The following is a 19,781-nucleotide window of genomic DNA, read 5'->3' as shown; positions in this document are numbered from 1 at the left end:
GTGTAGCAGGTGGGGGGCGGGTACACATCTATCTTTGTGTCCTTTCACTACAACAATGGAAACTCCCTGTCCAATATTTCAGTTAAAAGGTGCTGGGAGGTCTGTTCCAAGATGGCTGAAGAGGAACAGCTCTGGTCTGCAGCTCCCAGCGTGATTGACATGGAAGACAGTTAATTTCTGAATTTCCAACTGAGGTACGTGGTTCATCTCTTTGGGACTGGTTAGACAGTGGGTGCAGCCCATGGAGGGTGAGCCAAAGCAGGGCGGGGCACCACCTCACCCGGGAAGCACAAGGGGTTGGGGGATTTCCCTTTCCTAGCCAAGGGAAGCCATAACAGACTGTACCTGGAAAAACAGGACACTTCCGCCCAAATACTGGGCTCTTCCCATGGTCTTAGCAGCTGGCAGACCAGGAGATTCTCTCCCATGCCTGCCTCAGTGGGTCCCATGCCCATGGAGCCTTGCTCACTGCTAGTGCAACAGTCTGAGATTGACCTGCCAGGCTGCAGCCTGGCAGAGGGAGGGACGTCTGCAATTGCTGAGGCTTGAATAGGTAAACAAAGTCACTGGGAAGCTCGAACTGCGTGGAGCCCACCACAGCTCAGCAAGGCCTACTGCCTCTACAGACTCCACCTCTGTGGGCAGGGCATAGCTGAAAAAAAGGCAGCAGAAACTTCTGCAGGCTTAAATGTTCCTGACAGCTCTAAAGAGAGCAATAGTTCTCCCACTATGGTGTTTGAGCTCTGAGAACAGACAGACTGCCTCCTTGAGTGGGTCCCTGACCCCTGTGTAGCCTAACTGGGAGACACCTCCCAGTAGGGGCCAACAGACTCCTCATACAGGTGGGTGACCCTCTGGGATGAAGCTTCCAGAGGAAGGATCAGGCAGCAATATTTGCTGTTCTGCAGCCTCTGCTGGTGATACCTAGGCAAACAGGTCTGGAGTGGACCTCCAGCAAAATCCAACAGACCTGCAGTTGAGTGACCTAACCATTAGGAGGAAAACTAACAAACAGACAGGAATAGCATCAATGTCAACAAAAAGGACATCTACACCAAAACTCCATTTGTAGATCACCAACATCGAAGACGAAAGGCAGATAAAACCACAAAGATGGGGAGAAACCAGAGCAGAAAAGCTGAAAATTCTAAAAACCAGAGGGCCTCTTCTCCTCCAAAAGATTGCAGCTCCTCGCCAGCAACGGAACAAAGCTGGATAGAGAATGACTTTGATGAGCTGACAGAAGTAGGCTTCAGAAGGTCAGTAGTAACAAACTTCTCTGAGCTAAAGGAGCATGTTCTAACCCATTGCAAGGAAGCTAAAAACCTTGAAAAAAGGTTAGACAAATGGCTAACTAGAATAAACAGTGTAAAGAAGACCTTAAATGAGCTGATGGAACTGAAAACCATGGCACAAGAACTTCATGATGCATGCACAAGCTTCAATAGCTGATTTGATCAATTGGAAGAAAACATATCAGTGACTGAAGTCAAATTAATGAATTAAAGTTAGCAGACAAGATTAGAGAAAGAGGAGTAAAAAGAAATGAACAAAGCCTCCAAGAAATGTGGGACTATGTGAAAAGACCAAATCTTCGTTTAATTGGTGTACCTGAAAGTGACGGGGAGAATGGAACCAAGTTGGAAAACACTCTTCAGGATATTATCCAGGATAATTTCCCCAACCTAGCAAAGGAGGCCAACATTCAAATTCAGGAAATACAGAGAACAGCACAAAGATACTCCTTGAGAAGAGGAACCCAAAGACACATAATTGTCAGATTCCCCAAGGTTGAAATGAAGAAAGAAATGTTAAAGGCAGCCAGAGAGAAAGGCTGGGTTACCCACAAAGGGAAGCCCAGCAGAGTAACAGTGGATCTCTTGGCAGAAACCCTATAAGCCAGAAAAGAATGGGGGCCAATATTCAACATTCTTAAAGAAAAGAATTTTCAACCCAGAATTTCATATCCAGCCAAACTAAGGCTTCATAAGTGAAGGAGAAATAAAATCCTTTACAGACAAGCAAATGCTGAGAGATTTTGTCACCACCAGGCCTGCTTTACAAGAGCTCCTGAAGGAAGCACTAAACATAGAAAAGAACAACCGGTACCAGCCACTGCAAAAACATGCCAAATTGTAAAGACCTTCGATGCTATAAACAAACTGCATCAATTAATGGGCAAAATAACCAGGTAACATCATAATGACAGGATCAAATTCACACATAACTACACACACACACACACACACACACACACATATATATATATTTTTAGAAGGAGTCTTGCTTTGTCACCCAGGCTGGAGTGCAGTGGCACAACCTCGGCTCATGAAAGCTCTGCCTCCTGGGTGCACACCATGCTCCTGCCTCAGCCTCCTGAGTAGCTGGGAATACAGGCACCCACCACCACACCTGGCTAATTTTTTTGTGTTTTTGGTAGAGACAGGGTTTGACCATTTTAGCCACAATGCTCTCGATCTCCTGACCTTGTGATCCGCCCGTCTTAGCCTCCCAAAGTGCTGGGATTACAGGCATGAGCCAACATGCCTGGCCCACACATAACAATATTAACCTTAAATGTAAATGGGCTAAATGCCCCAATTAAAAGACACAAACTGGCAAACTGAATGAAGAGTCAAGACCCATCAGTGTGCTGTATTCAAGAGACCCATCTCATGTGCAGAGACACAAAAAGGCTCAAAATAAAGGGATGGAGGAAGATCTACCAAGCAAATGGAAAGTGAAAAAAACAGCAGGGGTCGCAAACCTAGCCTCTGATAAAACAGACTTTAAACCAACAAAGATCAAAAGAGACAAAGAAGGCCATTACATAATGGTAAAGGGATCAATTCAACAAGAAAAGCTAACTATCCTAAATATATATGCACCCAATACAGGAGCACCCAGATTCATAAAGCAAGTCCTTAGAGACCTACAAAGAGACTTAGACTCCCACACAATAATAATGGGAGATTTTAACACCCCACTGCCAATATTAAACAGATCAACAAGACAGAAGGTTAATAAGGATATCCAGGACTTGAACTCAACTCTGCACCAAGCTGACCTAATAGACATCTACAGAACTCTCCACCCCAAATCAACAGAATATACATTGTTCTCAGCACCACATTACATTTATTCTAAAATTGACCACATAATTGGAAGTAAAGCGCTCCTCAGCCAATGTAAAAGAACAGAAATCAAACAAACTGTCTCTCAGACCACAGTACAATCACATTAGAACTCAGGATTAAGAAACTCACTCAAAACCACTCAACTACATGGAAACTGAACAACTTGCTCCTGAATGACTACTGGGTAAATAACGAAATGAAGGCAGAAATAAAGATGTTCTTTGAGGCCAATGAGAATACAGACAAAATGTACCAGAATTTCTGGGACACAAAGGAGTGTGTAGAGGGAAACTTATAGCACAAAATGCCCATAAGAGAAAGCAGGAAAGATCAAAAATCGACACCCTAAAATCATAATTAAAAGAACTAGAGAAGCAAGAGCAAACAAATTCAAAAGCTAGCAGAAGGAAAGAAATAACTAAGATCAGAGCAGAACTGAAGGAGATAGAGACACAAAAAACCCTTCAAAAAATCAATGAATCCAGGAGCTGGTTTTTTTAAAAGATTCACAAAATTGATAGACCACTAGCAAGACTAATAAAGAAAAAAAGAGAGAAGAATCAAATAGACACAATAAAAAATGATAAAGGGGATATCACCACTGATCCCACAGAAATACAAGCTATCATCAGAGAATACTATAAACACCTCTACTCAAATAAACTAGAAAACCTAGAAGAAATGGTAAATTCCTGGACACATACACCCTCCCAAGACTAAACCAGGAAGAAGTTGAATCTCTGAATAGACCAATAACAGGCTCTGAAATTGAGGCAATAATTAATAGCCTACCAACCAAAAAAAGTCCAGGACCAGACGGATTCAGAGCTGAATTCTACCAGAGGTACAAAGAGGAGCTGCTACCATTCCTTCTGAAACTATTCTGATCAACAGAAAAAGAGGGAATCCTCCCTAACTCATTTTGTGAGGCCATCATCATCCTGATACCAAAGCCTGGCAGAGACACAACAAAAAAAGAGAATTTTAGACCAATATACCTGATGAACATCAATGCAAAAATCCTCAATAAAATACTGGCAAACCAAATCCAGTAGCACATCAAAAAGCTTATCCACCACGATCAAGTTGGCTTCATTCCTGGGATGCAAGGCTGGTTCAACATATGCAAATCAATAAACATAATTCATCACATAAACAGAACCAATGACAAAAAACACATGAATATCTCAATAGACGCAGAAAAGGCCTTCAATAAAATTCAACAGCCCTTCATGCTAAAAAGCTCTCAATTAATTAGGTATTAATGGAACATATCTCAAAATAATAAGAGTTATTTATGACAAACCCACAGCCAATATCATACTGAGTGGGCAAAAACTGGAAGCATTCCCTTTGAAAACTTGTACAAGACAAGGATAACCTCTCTCACCACTCCTATTCAACGTAGTGTTGGAAGTTTGGCCCAGGGAAATCAGACAAGAGAAAGAAATAAAGGTATTCAATTAGGAAAAGAGGAAGTCAAATTGTCGCTGTTTTCAGATGACATGACTGTATATTTAGAAAACCCCATTGTCTCAGCCCAAAATCTCCTTAAGCTGGGAAGCAACTTCAGCAAAGTCTCAGGATACAAAATCAATGTGTAAAAATCACAAGCATTCCTATACACCAATAACAAACAGAGAGCCAACTCATGAGTGAACTCTCATTCACAATTGCTACAAAGAGAATAAGATACCTAGGAATCTAGCTTACAAGGGATGTGAAGGACCTTTTCAAGGAGAATGACAAATCACTGCTCAGCGAAATAAAAGAGGACACAAACAAATGGAAGAACATTCCATGCTTATGCATAGGAAGAATCAATATTGTGAAAATGGCCATACTGCCCAAGGTAATTTATAGATTCAATGCCATCCCCATCAAGCTACCAATGACTTCCTTCACAGAATTGGAAAAAACTACTTTAAAGTTCATATGGAACCAAAAAAGAGCCCGCATAGCCAAGACAATCCTAAGCAAAAAGAACAAAGCTGGAGGCATCATGCTACCTGACTTCAAACTACACTACAAAGCTACAGTAACCAAAACAGCATGGTACTGGTACCAAAACAGATATATAGACCAATGGAACAGAACAGAGGCCTCAGAAATAACACCACACATCTACAACCATCTGATCTTTGACAAACCTGACCAGAAACAAGAAATGTGGAAAGGATTCCCTATTTAATGAATTGTGCTGGGAAAACTGGTTAGCCATATGTAGAAAGCCGAAAAATTAATTCAAGGTGGATTAAAGACTTAAATGTTAGACCTAACACCATAAAAACCCTAGAAGAAAACCTAGGCAATACCATTCAGGGCATAGTCATGGGCAAGGATTTCATGACTAAAACACCAAAAGCAATGGCAACAAAAGCCAAAATTGACAAATGGGATCTAATTAAACTAAAGAGCTTTTGCATGGCAAAAGAAACTGCCATCAGAGTGAACAGACAATCTACAGAATACGAGAAAAATTTTGCAATCTCCCCATCTGACAAAGGGCTAATATCCAGAATCTACGAAGAACTTAAATAAACAACCTCATCAAAAAGTGGGCAAAGGATATGAACAGACACTTCTCAAAAGAAGACATTCATGCAGCCAACAGACACATGAAAAAATGCTCATCATCACTGGTCATCAGAGAAAAGTAAATCAAAACCACAATGAGATACCATCTCATGCCAGTTGGAATGGTGATCATTAAAAAGTCAGGAAACAACAGATGCTGGAGAGAATATGGAAAAACAGGAAGGCTTTTACACTGTTGGTGGGAGTGTAAATTACTTCAACCATTGTGGAAGACAGTGTGGCGATTCCTCAAGGATCTAGAACTAGAAATACCATTTGACCCAGAGATCCCATTACTGGATATCCACCCAAAGGATTATAAATCATGCTACTATAAAGACACATGCACATGTATGTTTATTGTGGCACTATTCATAATAGCAAAGACTTGAAACCAACCCAAATGTTCATCAGTGATAGACTGGATTAAGAAAATGTGGCACATTTACACCATGGAATACTATGCAATCATAAAAAAGATGAGTTCATGTCCTTTGCAGGGACATGGATGAAGCTGGAAACCATCATTCTCAGCAACCTAACACAAGGACAGAAAACCAAACACCATATGTTCTTACTCATAGGTGGGAACTGAACAATGAGAACACTTGGACACAGGGTGGGGAACATCACACACTGGGGCCTGTTGGTGGGTGGGGAGCTGGGGAAGGGCTAGCATTAGGAGAAATACCTAATGTAAATGATGAGTTGATGGATGCAGCAAACCAACATGGCACATATATACCTATGTAACAAACCTGCACATTGTGCGCATGTACCCTAGAACTTAAAGTGTAATAATTTTTTTAAAAATCTATCAGAATGATCAGTTAAAATTAAAAAAAAAAAAAAAAAAAAAAGAAGGTGCTACCATGTATAACCCTATTGCAAATAGTAGAGAGAGGACAGCAATTCCCACAAGTGTGGCGTGGCAGGTAATTTCCATCTAAAATTTTACTTGCCAAGATATAGAATTCCCCTTTGGGGGTCTATGAAGTTCCTTGGTTTCATTTTCCCAACAAAGAAACCTCCATGTTATGGGCACATCACTCACTTTCATTACCTGGCAGAATTTGCAAGATAATTGCCCAGAACTAGCATATTGATTCACATTTTTATGTTACCCATCCCCCCCTTTTTTTTCCAAGCTGCAGAAGATTACCACTTGATTCACAAGAATAAGCAGGGTTAGTCTAAAACGTAGGCAAAAAGCTTAATAACAATAATGAGATTAGGATTTAATGACAAATGTATGATAAGCTTTGGAGCAAAATTTTTCTCTCCAGTCCTCATTTTTGGTAAAAACTAACTATGAATAAACTTTAGTCATATACTTGGCCTGATTATTTGCATAAAGTGCAGCAGGTTATTTTGACATAGGCCTTTTAGATTGGCTTTGATGAAACTGTTTCCCAAGGAATTTTAGGTAAGATCTTTTTTTTTTTTTTGAGATGGAGTCTCGTTCTGTCACCCAGGCTGGAATGCAGTGGCGCAATCTCAGCTCACTATAACCTCCGCCTCCTGGGTTCAAGCAATTCTTCTGCCTCAGCCTCCGGTTTAGCTGGGACTACAGTCGCCTGCCACCATGCCTGGCTACTTTTTGTATCTTTACTAGAGACGGGGTTTCACCATATTCGCCAGGCTGGTCTTGAACTGCTGACCTCAGGTGATCTACCTGCCTCAGCTTCCCAAAGTGCTGGAATTATAAGCGTGAGCCACTGTGCCCGGCCTTCAGATAAGACTTTTAAAGTCGAGCCCAGCCATGGGTTTTTATCCCCTAATACCTGTGAGTTGGGTGATCCTCTCCTCTTGAGGTCCCAAGATAAACTCAGAGCTTCCAGACTGGTTAGAAAATGACATTCTTTACTAACCACAGGTTAGGAACCCTGTGTGGGGACTGTGTAGGCAAGGTATGAGGCCAGTTTTCCCCAAGGGGCTTTTATTGGCTTTACATGTCAAGCTTGATTCCTTAAAGGGAAACACACCCTTTCAGTCAAATTCCTGGTAAAATAACAAGTTTTTCCAATTTTGTCCTGTTGACAAAGAAAAATGGATTCTTATTGCACTGAGGTAAACAACTATATTGCCATAAGTTAAGAGTACTCACAGATAGTTTTCAAATTCTAGAGGAACCAGGCAGAGAAAAATAAACATGCTCCAAATTTTCTTCACATGAGTATAACTTACTCAATTATTAAAGGCCATAAATAGTTTAAAATAACTTTCCTTGACTCTGAAAATCAAAACAAAGATCAGCAATATTCCAAGCAAGTTAAAAAGATTGCTTTAACTTTCTGAGTGTAGCCACTTAGTTAACTTTGATTTTGCTTGATAATTGTCAACATGTCAGTTCTTTATGAGTCCCTACGTTCTTTATTTCAATGTTACAATTTTTAAAGCTATTTAAAAAGTGCATTTGAGAACACCTGTTAAAATCCTTTATATAGCTTGATTATAAACCATCTTGTGAGAAGGAACAAAGCAAGACAACAATTGTCTGTGAATGACAAATTTCTATTTGTGAAAGACAAATTGTCTGTGAATGACAAATTTAACCATTTTTATGGTTAAAAATATGACTGAGAGTTTATTTATCTTCATGGTTTACAATAACTTTACCTTTAATTATGATTGATAGCGTATACTTAGACATTAGAATTTTAGAAATCCCATACAATTTTGTAACATATATTAGTATTATTCATCAAAATATAACTTAAAGAAGATTGGATATCATTTTGGCAATCTCATGTGACTAAACATATCAAATGATCCTATTTACCTCTTTTCTAAATGTTTTGGAGTCCTCTGAACCAGCCAAAAAGCCAGGCATCAGGAAGGACAATTTCCAGACTGCCATAAATTATTTTGCCAAAATGATGACTTAAAAGGCAAAAACCTTTCATTAGCCTATACTATGACATGAAAATTTTGTTCAAAGCAAAATTTTACCCTTGCATTAGTTTATTAATGTTAACCCCAATTCATTTACATGAAACCTTATAGATTATTCCATTTAATCCTAACCAATTTGACCATGAGGTGAAAACTTTATAAACCTTTTATAACCCTTTTACTAAAGGGCAGATTAGCATCTTAAGACCTCCTTGCTATGCTTTTATTTTAATGCTTAACTTATGTAACAAACATATAGATGCTATGAGAGAAGACGGTGTAGTGCTTCTACTACACATTTCACTGCAAAGCAACCCAAAGCCACTTGGCTTATTTTATAATCAGTCCATCCCTGATGCGAGTCTCATCTCCCACTGTAGGGTGGGGATGGGGAAACCCCGTTTCTACAAAAAAAAAAATTATATATATATATATACAAAATATATATATACAAAAATTAGGCGGGCGTGGTGGCATGCACCTCTAGTCCCAGCTACTAGGAAGGGAGATGGGAGGTTCACCTGAACCCAAAAGGTCTAGGCTGCAGTGAGCTGAGATCATGCCATTGTAGTCCAGCCTGGGTGACAGAGTGAGACTCTGTCTCGAAAACATACAAATAAAAAAATTAAAAATCATGAATTCATATTGATAAGTAATTTTGAAAAATTCACCTAATGAAAGTAGGGCTCCTAGAGGAGGTAAGATTTGGTTGTCTCCTGGTCAGCTTGGAGAGAGGAGTTTGTGGAAAAGGCGAGGAATGATCACCTACAGAAAACTGACTTCACAGCAACACAAACAAAGAAAAGATGCAGGATGTCATAATTTGTCTTGGTCCTGCCACATATGTGACCTTATGTAAATTACTTTTTTCTCTTTGAGTCTCAGATTTCCCCTTCGTAAGGGTGAAATCCCAGTTCCTCTTTTACATCCCTCTGATGTTACTGTGAGCATCAAAGGAGATGATGACTACCATTTGTAGTACTATTAAGAGGATATACACACATACTGATATAGATCCCTGCATGGATACACAAAAAACTGGTAACAGTTACTGCCTAAAGTATGTTGTTAAGAATCAGTGAAAGACTTTTCACTACATATAAAAGGATTTATATTGTTTGAATATTTTTTTCTTTAGAGTCAGATTCTTGCTCTGCCGCCCAGGCTGGAGTGCTGTGGCTAATCATGGGTCACTGCAGTCCCGAAGTCCGGGCCTCAAGTATCTTCCCACCTCATCGTCCCCTAGCTAGGACTACAGGCATGGGCTACCACGCCTGGATCATTTTTTTCTTTTTTTTAGGAACAGGGGTCTTGCTATGTTGCCAAGGTTGGTATGAATCTCCTGAGCTCAAGCAATCCTCCTGCCTCTGCCTCCCAAAGTGCTGGGATTACAGGCGTGAGCCACCGTGCCTGGCCTGAATATCTTTCTTGAGGATGAAAAAAAAAAAAAAAAAGCAAGTAGGTAATGCATTTGAAAGTGCTTTGTAAATCACAAAATATGACACAAATATTAGGATGTTATTGTTACTATTATCCACCAGCAACAAGATATCAAACACTGGTTCTGTGATTATTTAATTATGAAAAAGTTGAATAAATTCAGTATACCCATGTGTTGGAATATTGAGTTCATTTTGCTTTTAAAAATAATACTTTGGAATAATTGATATTGGCAAATGCTCAAGCTGAATGGAAAATATATAAACATTGTATACGTGAATAATTCCAATCTTGTGCATTTCGTGTGTAAACCTACATACACAAAAAGAAAAAAGACTGAAAGGAATCATCCACAATGCTTTGAGGGGGAAGATGGAGAAACAAAGTGTTAATTTTCTTAACTGTACTTTTCGTGTATTCCAGATTTTCTACAACGAGTTAATAAATGCCACTAAGAAAAGGGGATATATCACAGCTACACCTTCAACACCTTCAAACGTCAGAAAAAGAACTTTTTTTTTTTTCTTAGGTAGGGGTATGATTTTGTTCTGGGCACTAACGGGGACACTGATTTCGCTGGTGAGTCAAGACCAGCAGATAAAAAATAATTTTTAAAAACCTCGTGAGAGTGATTTGCCGCAGGAAGGGAGGAGGAAGAAGCAGGCGTGGGAAGTGCTAAACGAGGAACCTAAACCTTCATCCTCTTCCCCCGGGAGGTTAAGAACTACAGGGAGAGGCGAGAGAGACTATGACCGCCCTACGGCTAGAGCGGCCGCGAAGAGAACACTTCCGGGGCGGGGCTATATGGCTCTTTCCCTTCCGCGTGGAGAATGTGGGCCGCCTGTAAAGTTAAGGTTCACGATTACTTGGCCACCACTTCCATCACTCTGAGACAGTGCCTGAGATTGGGGGCGACCATGGCAAAAAGCAAGTTCGAGTACGTGAGGGACTTCGAGGCTGACGACACCTGCCTGGCCCACTGCTGGGTGGTAGTGCGGCTGGACGGCAGAAATTTCCATCGGTGAGCGAGCTCGGCCCGGGGCGTCGCGGTGCGCCAGCGCTTCTGGGAAATCCGGCTTCTACCCTTCCAAATCGTCCCGGCCGCCCCAGTCACGGTTACCGGGGTAACGCGGTAGCCAATGAGTGCGCAGCATGGAGCATCGCCCCTCCCTGCGTGTTGGCTAGGACAGTGCTTGAACGCTGGCTGTTAGCGTAATTGAATGGGCGCCGTGCTTCCCTGATGAGGATCCGGCTTGGAGTGCCCGTGTTAAGTGAACAGAGACCTGTTAGCAAGGACATGTTGTTAAAAGTCACTCTCATGCACAGTATTTAAGCTCTTAAGCCAATCGCCTAGCTTTCTGTTAGATATCTTTGAATGCTGACTGTTCAGAAGTCTGTGTAAGCCTTGCTTGTGGGCAATACTTATGTCTGTGCTTCATTATCAGTAACAGTCCACATGGATTATTTTCAACAGAGAATCAGAAAAAAAGAGAAGGCTGGGCGCGGAAGGCAGGAGGATCACTAAAGGCCAGGAGTTGGAGACCAGGTTTTTGTTGTTGTTGTTGTTTCTGAAACTCTGCCACTACAAAAACAAAGAGAGAGAGAGAGAGAAAGAAAAGCAAGAGAGAAAGAAAGAAAAAGAAAAAAATTTAATTTGCCAGGCGCAGTGGTGCACACCTATAGTCCCAGCTACTGGGGAGGCTGAGGTGGGAGGATCGCTTGAGCCTGGGAGGTCAAGGCTGCAGTGAGTGGTGATCGGACCATTGAACTCCAGCTTGGGTGACAGAGCAAGACCCTGTCTCAGAAAAAGAGGGAGGGGGAGAAAGAAATAGAAAGATGGGAATTTAATTTTTAAAAAGGGCTGCATTATTAATGATCATTATAACTAACATTTATTGAGCACTTACTAGGAGCTAGGTATGATTGCTTTTATCTTCCCCCTAATCTTCAGGACAACCCAATGAGGTAAATATTCTTTTATTCCCATTTCACAGAAAGGAGAGTTGAGGCTTAGCATTTATGTCTGTTTTTCTCAATTTCAGGGCAGGAAAAACACTAAGTTCTTAGGGAAATGGGTCAGGTTGTGGCTAGTTGAGCATTTGGGTTCACAGTGCTGTTACATTATCTTCCTCCAAACAGCCTCTGTTATCTAGCAACAGAGCTTGTTGTTAATGACAGGCTTCCATCCATGCTTTCTTCCCTTTTCTCTTCCCCCTACGAAGGTTTGCTGAGAAGCACAGCTTTGCAAAACCTAATGACAGCCGTGCTCTCCACCTGATGACCAAATGTGCCCAGACTGTGATGGAAGAACTAGAGGATATTGTGATTGCATATGGACAGAGTGATGAGTACAGCTTTGTGTTCAAGCGGAAAACCAATTGGTTTAAAAGAAGAGCCAGGTAATTCCAGTACCTTCCTCCTTTCTTCAGAATATTTCCTACCAGCATTTGGTTTTGTTTATCTTAATCGCAGACTTACAGGCTACAGATGATGTCTGCAGTATTTGTAACTGCAGAGTGCATGTATATTTCCTGTTTAGATTGTTGTACTTCCATCTGATAGCCAAGCATTCTGTGTACCTCTTTATCTGATTCTTCCCCCTCATGCCCCATAAGACTAGTTTCTAGACTGACCTGGCATTGAACATTAAGATTAGAAACAGAGACCATAAGAATGTAATATTCACAATTCATAGGTTGGCTTTAGCCAGTGATAGTCTCTACATACATTGCATTACACTGTTCCTTAAGGGGGATCTCATTATAAAATAGACAAATCTGATATTTGATTTGGCAGTATTTTGAAATGCTGTATGGGAAATAAATCATACAATGAATTGGTTTTTTCTTTCTTTTTTTAATAGAGGTGGGGTCTCTCTGTGTTGCCCAGGCTGGTCTCAAACTCCTGGCCTCAAGCAATTCTCCTGCCTTGGCCTCTCGAAGTGCTGAGATTACAGACGTGAGCCACCATGCTCAGCCTGAATTGGCATTTTTTTTTACAACAATGGTTTCCCTCCTTCCATGACTGTAAACACAAACAGGTCAGGCATGGTAGCTCACGCCTGTAATCCGAACACTTTGAGAGGGCGAGGGAGAGGATTACTTGAGCCCAGAAGGTTGAAACCAGCCTGGGCAAGATGGTGAGACCTCATTTCTACAAAAAATTTAAAAATTAGCCAGGCTCAGTGGCATGTGCTTATATTCCCAGCTACTCAAGAGGTTGAGGCAGAAGGATCCCTTGAGCCAAGGAATTTGAGGCAGCAGTGTGCTATGATTGTGCCAATGCACCCCAGCCTGGGGGACGGAGAGATTCCATCTTTTAAAAAATAAAATAAAATAAAATAAAAAGATACCCCTTGAATCATAAATTCATATCACATCCTATAGGGAAAAATTTAGTATCAGTAGATTACTTAATAGAACTGGAAGGAGAGGCAGGCTGCATTTAAAATATGTAACTGGCGGGTGTGATGACTCACACCTGTAATCCCAGCACTTTGGGAGGCCGAGGCGGGCAGATGACTTGAGGTCAGAAGTTTGAGACCAGCTTGGCCAACATGGTGAAACCCCATCTCTACTAAAAATACAAAAATTAGCTGGGCGTAGAGGCCTGCGCCTGTAATCCCAGCTACTTGGGAGTCTGAGGCAGTAGAATCACTTGAACCCAGGAGGTGGAGGTTGTAGTGAGCCAAGATGGCACCATTGCACTCCAGCCCAGGCAACAGAGCAAGACTCTGTCCCAAAAAAAGAAAAAGAAAAAAAAAAATACAGAACCAAGGTATTAAAATGTGTTTCTTAGCCAAATGCATTTTATCTCCTGGCTTTCTGGGCAGTTTGTTATCTCTCTGTGGTACCCACAGGTCTTATCAGGGTGTTGAATTAATTCCATGTATCTTTCTTTTTCTTGCTCCACCCAATGTGCGTTACATTTTCAAGTAAGTTCATGACTCATGTGGCCTCCCAGTTCGCCTCCAGCTATGTGTTTTATTGGCGGGATTACTTTGAGGACCAGCCCCTTCTGTATCCCCCAGGCTTTGATGGAAGAGTCGTGGTGTATCCCAGCAACCAGACCTTAAAGGACTACCTCAGCTGGCGACAAGCAGATTGTGAGTGGCACCAAATAAACACGTGTAGTTAAACCACCAATTCAATGCCTTGCAGGTGTTATTATACAGGATTGGCTCACATATACTTTGTTTTGACATATACTTTGTATAGAATGCAGTATGTAAGTATTTTTTCAATTAAAGTATTTGAAAAATTAAATTTTATGTAAAAACTCCTTATCTCTATTTTTTTTTTTTAAGACAGAGTTTCCCTCTTGTTGCCCAGGCTGGAGTGCAGTGGTATGATCTCGGCTCACTGCAACCTCTACCTCCTGGGTTCATGGGATTCTTCTGCCTCAGCCTCCTGAGTAGCTGGGATTACAGGCATGTGCCACTATGCCCTGCTAATTTTGTATTTTTTAGTAGAAATGGGGTTTCTCCATGTTGGTCAGGTTGGTCTTGAACTCCTGACCTCAGGTGATCCACCCACCTTGGCCTCCCAAAGTGCTGGGATTGTAGGCACGAGCCACCACACCCGGCCGCCTTACCTCTATTTTTTAAAAAGATCAGATGTGGCAATACTGGATCTGCATTCTTAGTACTGGACAGAGCCTTTTGAGTGGCAGCTACCTTTACACACACACACATGCACACGCACACACACACAAATGCTAGTGTGCCATAGTCTCTGCCATTCCCTGTTGTTCCTCTGGGGTCACACACTGCTTTACACATTTATGTTCATGCCAGCCTCAGTGGGTATTTGAATTGTGACCCTTGCCGTATGTGACTGTGATGATGTTTGTGAGACTTTCACTTGCTTGTTCTAGTTTGATTTTTCCAGAAGAACTGGAAAAGAGATTGGAATAATATAAATCAAGTAACTTCTAAAGTATTCCTAGGATTAACACACAAGTTAACAGATTTGTATAATGTATAACTAAAATGACCAAATAAAACTGTTGTTAGGGAGGAAGTTTTTTTCCTCCTGCTCCTTCCCTCCATGTTCCCTGTGTAGGACTTTGGGCAAGTCAGTAAATGTCTCAGATCTCTTTACTTTGAAAGAGGAGAGGGTCAGGGCTCTAGTATGCCTTGAAGAATGAATATTGAATAAAGATTTTATGTATATAAACATTACTATTTTGTTCTCCTCACAGGTCACATCAATAATCTTTATAATACAGTTTTCTGGGCACTTATACAACAATCTGGACTAACACCAGTACAAGCCCAAGGGAGATTACAGGTATAAAGATCTTACTACATTAATACTTAACTGGAGACGGTTCGCTGTAGGCTCTCCCATAACTTTTTTTATGTTAACTTTACGTTTTTTCTTTTTTTTTTTAAGATCCCTTTACAGCTTTGTTTTGAAAGGATGTAAAAATCATAATAGGAGCAGTTCTGCTGCCTGCTAGATCTGTAATCCTGGATGAATTACTGCTTCTCCCTGAGCCTTTGTGTTCTTGGTGGAAATGGAATTGACGACACTGGCTCTGCTTTCCCACGTGCTAACACTTGCCTGGAGCCGTTTATGACTGTATTACTGCGTGACTGCCGTCTTCAGTACCGACTTTTTTTTTTTTTTGAGACACAGATTCACTCTGTTGCCCAGGCTGGAGTACAGTGGTGTGATCTCTGCAACCTCTGCCTCCTGTGCTCAAACAATTCTCTTGCCTCAGCCTCCTGAGTAGCTGGGATTACAGGTGCACGCCACCATAGCCAGCTAATTTTTGTATTTTTAGTAGAGATGGGGTTTCACCATGTTGGCCAGGCTGGTCTCGAACTCCTGACCTCAAGTGATCTGCCTGCCTGGGCCTCCCAGAGTGCTGGGATTACAGGCGTGAACCACCACACCCGGCCAGCACTGACTTTTTGTCAGTCCCACCAGGCCTCTTCCCTCATTGCAGTTTTCCCTGCTGGGCACCTGTAGTTTCTTGGGTTTATGACCTCTGTGTATGGGAAGAGTTCGTGCTGAGTTTGTTACTTTCATAAATGTCATGACAACTACACACATCATGGTTCTGTGTAATTTTATCCTTTCTGCCTCAGTTCTTTATAGGTAAAATGTAGAAAATTGTAGTTTCTACCTCATAGGTTTATGGTGAGAATTAAATGGCATGATGCATGTAAAACAGGATATTATGAAGCACCTTGTAAGTGCTTAATAAATACTGGTTTTTGTTATAACAGTGCTACTTGTAGGATGACTGTGAAATGAGGTAATGTGTTGTAACATCTTTTACATGTATTTTATTTTATCTATTTATTTATTTTTTGAGATGGGTTCTCGCTATTTTCCCCAGGCTCGTCTTGAACTCCTGGGCTCCAACAGTCCTCCCACCTCAGCTTCCCAAGTAGCTGGGATTACAGGTGCATGCCACTGTGCCCAGCTCTAACAGTTACTAATACAATGCCTGGTACATTATGATTGCTCAGTAAATGGTTGTCATTTTTAATAATAGTAATGATAGAGATTTGTATATAGCAATAATAGGAATACTGGGGCCTGGCGTGGTGGTTCGCACCTGTAATCCCAGCACTTTGAGGAGGCCAAGGTGGGCGGATCACCTGGTGTCAGGAGTTCGAGACCAGCCTGGCCAACATGATGAGACTGCTTCTCTACAAAAATTAGCCGGGTGTGGTGGCACACGCCTGTAATCCAGCGACTCAGGAGGCTGAGGCACGAGAATCGCTTGAACCTGGGAGGTGGAGGTTGCAGTGAGCTGAGATTGTGCCACTGCTCTCCAGTCTGGGCAACAGAGTGAGACTTTGTCTCAAAAAAAAGGCATACTGGTAGGTATATCCAGGTTTGGAAGAGTTAAGTTCAGATTTTGATTCTTTGTAGAAGAATAAGGACAACCTTTTAACTTTGGGCAATTTATATAACCTTTCTAAGTTTTACTGGACCAAATACATAATATGTACTCAGTTAGTATCACTTCCCCCTACTCCCTTTCAGTCTTGACTTGTGAAGCCAGTGTTTGGTATAGGAGATAATTTTATCTAAATAAGATCATAATTGCCCTTAAGATGAAAATTCACTAGTAACTATAAGATGTTTGATAAAATCCTTCCACTTCTTGATTGTGGAAGTTTAGGTTGTGGGTCTAATGGATAGTAGCATTAGGGGAGAAAGAGGACATGCAGAGCTTTTAATATCTATTTTTATTTCCTCAGGGAACTCTTGCAGCAGACAAGAATGAGATTTTGTTTTCTGAATTCAACATCAACTATAATAATGAGCCGCTGATGTATAGGAAAGGGACTGTGTTGATATGGCAGAAGGTAATGCTGTTATGTTCAAAGAAAAATGGAAGTCAGGAAAAAAGAGCCTGTGCCCATTCCAAGCTGTCCCCTCTTTGCTGCCTGTATGCTGATGTGACTCCAGTTGCTAACGCAAACCAGATCCTTTCCAAGAGGAGAGGCCATAGATTCTTATTTTTAATTACATTTTGTCAGTCAGTAGTGGTCCAAAATCTCCCATACATAAGTAGAATTACAGAATTTTAGAATTAGTGCCTTTATTTTTCTGTGTTATAAGCTTTCCTTGTATCCAATAAAATCCTTTTAAAAGGATACAGTACAGGTATGAGGATTTGTACATTCATAAAATACTTAAAAAATACTTTCACACTGGATAATACCATTAAATGGTCTCTCCATCCCACGACAACTATAATATGAGGCACTAAGAGACGATGTATATGAGGGTTTGTTATTTTCATAAATGTCATGAGATTCCTTTGACATTCATACTTAATATTCTGTAATAAGTCTGTACATTTACCTATATCCTTAATTTTACCAATATTTTCTCTCTGTACCAGCTGTGAGGCATAATGATTTCTCTAAATTTATTTCCTTCCATGTGAAGTTTTTTTTTTTTTTTCTTTTTTTTTCCTGAAATGAATGTTTTCAAGTACCAAGGAGTACCTTGAGAGCTAGTCATTCCACTGGCAACTCCAGCTCTTTGAGTTTTTCAAAACATTTGTTCTTTGGTACAGACTTGGATACCTCTTAATGCAGGTGGAAGGTAAGAAACACCTTTAATTCTATAGTTATTGCTAATGAGGAACATGGAATCCTTTGTTCCTAAGATCGCTTCACTATAGTATAACTTTTTTTTTTTTTTTTAGACAGAGTCTTGCTCTGTTGCTCAGGCTGGAGTACAGTGGTGCCATCTCAGCTCACTACAACTTTCGCCTCCTGGGTTCAAATGATTTCTGGCTAATTTTTGTATTTTTAGTAGAGGCAAGGTTTCACCATGTTGGCCAGGCTCATCTTGAACTCCTGACCTCAAGTGATCTGCATGCCTCAGCCTCCCAAAGTGCTGAGATTACAGGCGCGAGCCACCATGCTCGGGTAACATAACCTTTTTAAAACTATTTTTAATTATAAAGAACTTCAAGCATACTGAGATTATATATATATGTATATATACACACATACATATATGCGCATATATATACACATATTTATATCTATATATATCTCAAATCTGGCAGTCAGAAGTATATGAAGATAAGAAGTTAACTATCCCCACATCTTTTCTCTCCCAAACCCACTCCTGAGTTAACAATGTCACTACTTTATTTTTACTTGTAGGTGGATGAAGTGATGACAAAAGAAATTAAGCTGCCAACAGAAATGGAAGGAAAAAAGATGGCAGTAACCCGGACCAGGACAAAGCCAGTGCCCTTGCACTGCGATATCATTGGGGATGCTTTCTGGAAGGAACATCCAGATATTCTAGATGAAGACAGCTGACCCTTTGCGCTTCAGTTCTGGTGTGCTTAACCATGCAAGCCCTCCCACCTCCCAGGGCTCCTTGCCTTAGGTGGCTGTATCCGTACCACCCAGAACACTGGTGTGAATTACACGGCTCAAGTTGGGAGGGGAACAGGGAAGGAAGGGATGGATGGGGGTGGTGTATCTTGTTCTGTTTAAGCAGGACACCTTGTTTGCAGTGTTGGAACATGGTTCCTTTCGCAGAAGTGCTTTTTTTTTTAATCGCAGTACTATTTTTATAAAGCAAGAACTATTTCATGCCTTGGAGAATGAATCATTTTTAGATTGTGACATAAATCTTGTAAAAACCTGTCAGTTATTTTCACCTATGAGAGAAGAGGAGCCCAAACTCTCGCCCACCTGTTCTTAACCAGAAAACCCACTGACTGAAAATCTCACCTCTGCCACCCATCTACTTGCATTCATCTTTAGCAGGCCTCAAGATAAATATGGGTTAATGCCTGCGTGATGCCTCTGAATTCAGGAATTGCAGGGAAGACTCGGGGCTTTGTGCCAATCGCCAAGTTGACAACTTTGGCTGAACAAATGAGTAGTGACTTCAGTGTCCTTGCGTACACATTCTGTGGACTGATTTAATGGAGTTGTCAGCATGATTATCATCTTCTAGCCAAGGGCATAGTTTCCAAGGCCATTTACCTCTTTCTAAGAAGAAACAAGTATGTGTATATATGAGAGAAACAAGAATGAGTGAATGAGGATGAAGAAACATTTACCCCATGTACTCAAGATATTTCAGTTTTAAAAGTCACTTTCCTATTAGACTTCCTGAAAAAGATTCTCACGTAGCCTCTATGTAATCAGAAAAATGACATTTGATTTCAAGAGCAGAGGGGTAAACATGCTCCTGCTAATCAACAGGTAGCAGGTGTCAGGGG

At 41.0% G+C, this 19,781-nt stretch overlaps 1 protein-coding gene across 6 annotated transcripts; it reads left to right on the top strand.

Moving 5' to 3' along the window:
• The first annotated feature begins 10,641 nt into the window (after nt 1-10,641).
• LOC116273266 (probable tRNA(His) guanylyltransferase) lies at nt 10,642-19,149 on the top strand. 6 transcript variants are annotated; one of them, XM_031662221.1, is made up of 7 exons: nt 11,080-11,595; nt 12,001-12,014; nt 12,272-12,448; nt 13,985-14,154; nt 15,252-15,340; nt 17,275-17,382; nt 18,703-19,149. In XM_031662221.1, the coding sequence occupies exons 2-7, from the start codon at nt 12,010-12,012 to the stop codon at nt 18,862-18,864; spliced, it is 711 nt and encodes a 236-aa protein (XP_031518081.1). In that variant the 5' UTR covers nt 11,080-11,595; nt 12,001-12,009; the 3' UTR covers nt 18,865-19,149. The 6 variants fall into 6 exon arrangements, with proteins under 6 accessions (XP_031518079.1, XP_031518083.1, XP_031518081.1 ...); XM_031662219.1 differs by lacking the exons at nt 11,080-11,595; nt 12,001-12,014 and adding an exon at nt 10,642-11,070; XM_031662223.1 differs by lacking the exons at nt 11,080-11,595; nt 12,001-12,014 and adding an exon at nt 10,852-11,070 and having other exon boundaries at nt 14,080-14,154.
• Nucleotides 19,150-19,781: the final 632 nt, after the last annotated feature.

The sequence above is a fragment of the Papio anubis genome, unplaced genomic scaffold (genome assembly GCF_008728515.1).
Source record: "Papio anubis isolate 15944 unplaced genomic scaffold, Panubis1.0 scaffold490, whole genome shotgun sequence".
NCBI classification, from domain to species: Eukaryota; Metazoa; Chordata; class Mammalia; order Primates; family Cercopithecidae; genus Papio; species Papio anubis.
This window is presented reverse-complemented; position numbering and strand designations above follow the sequence as displayed.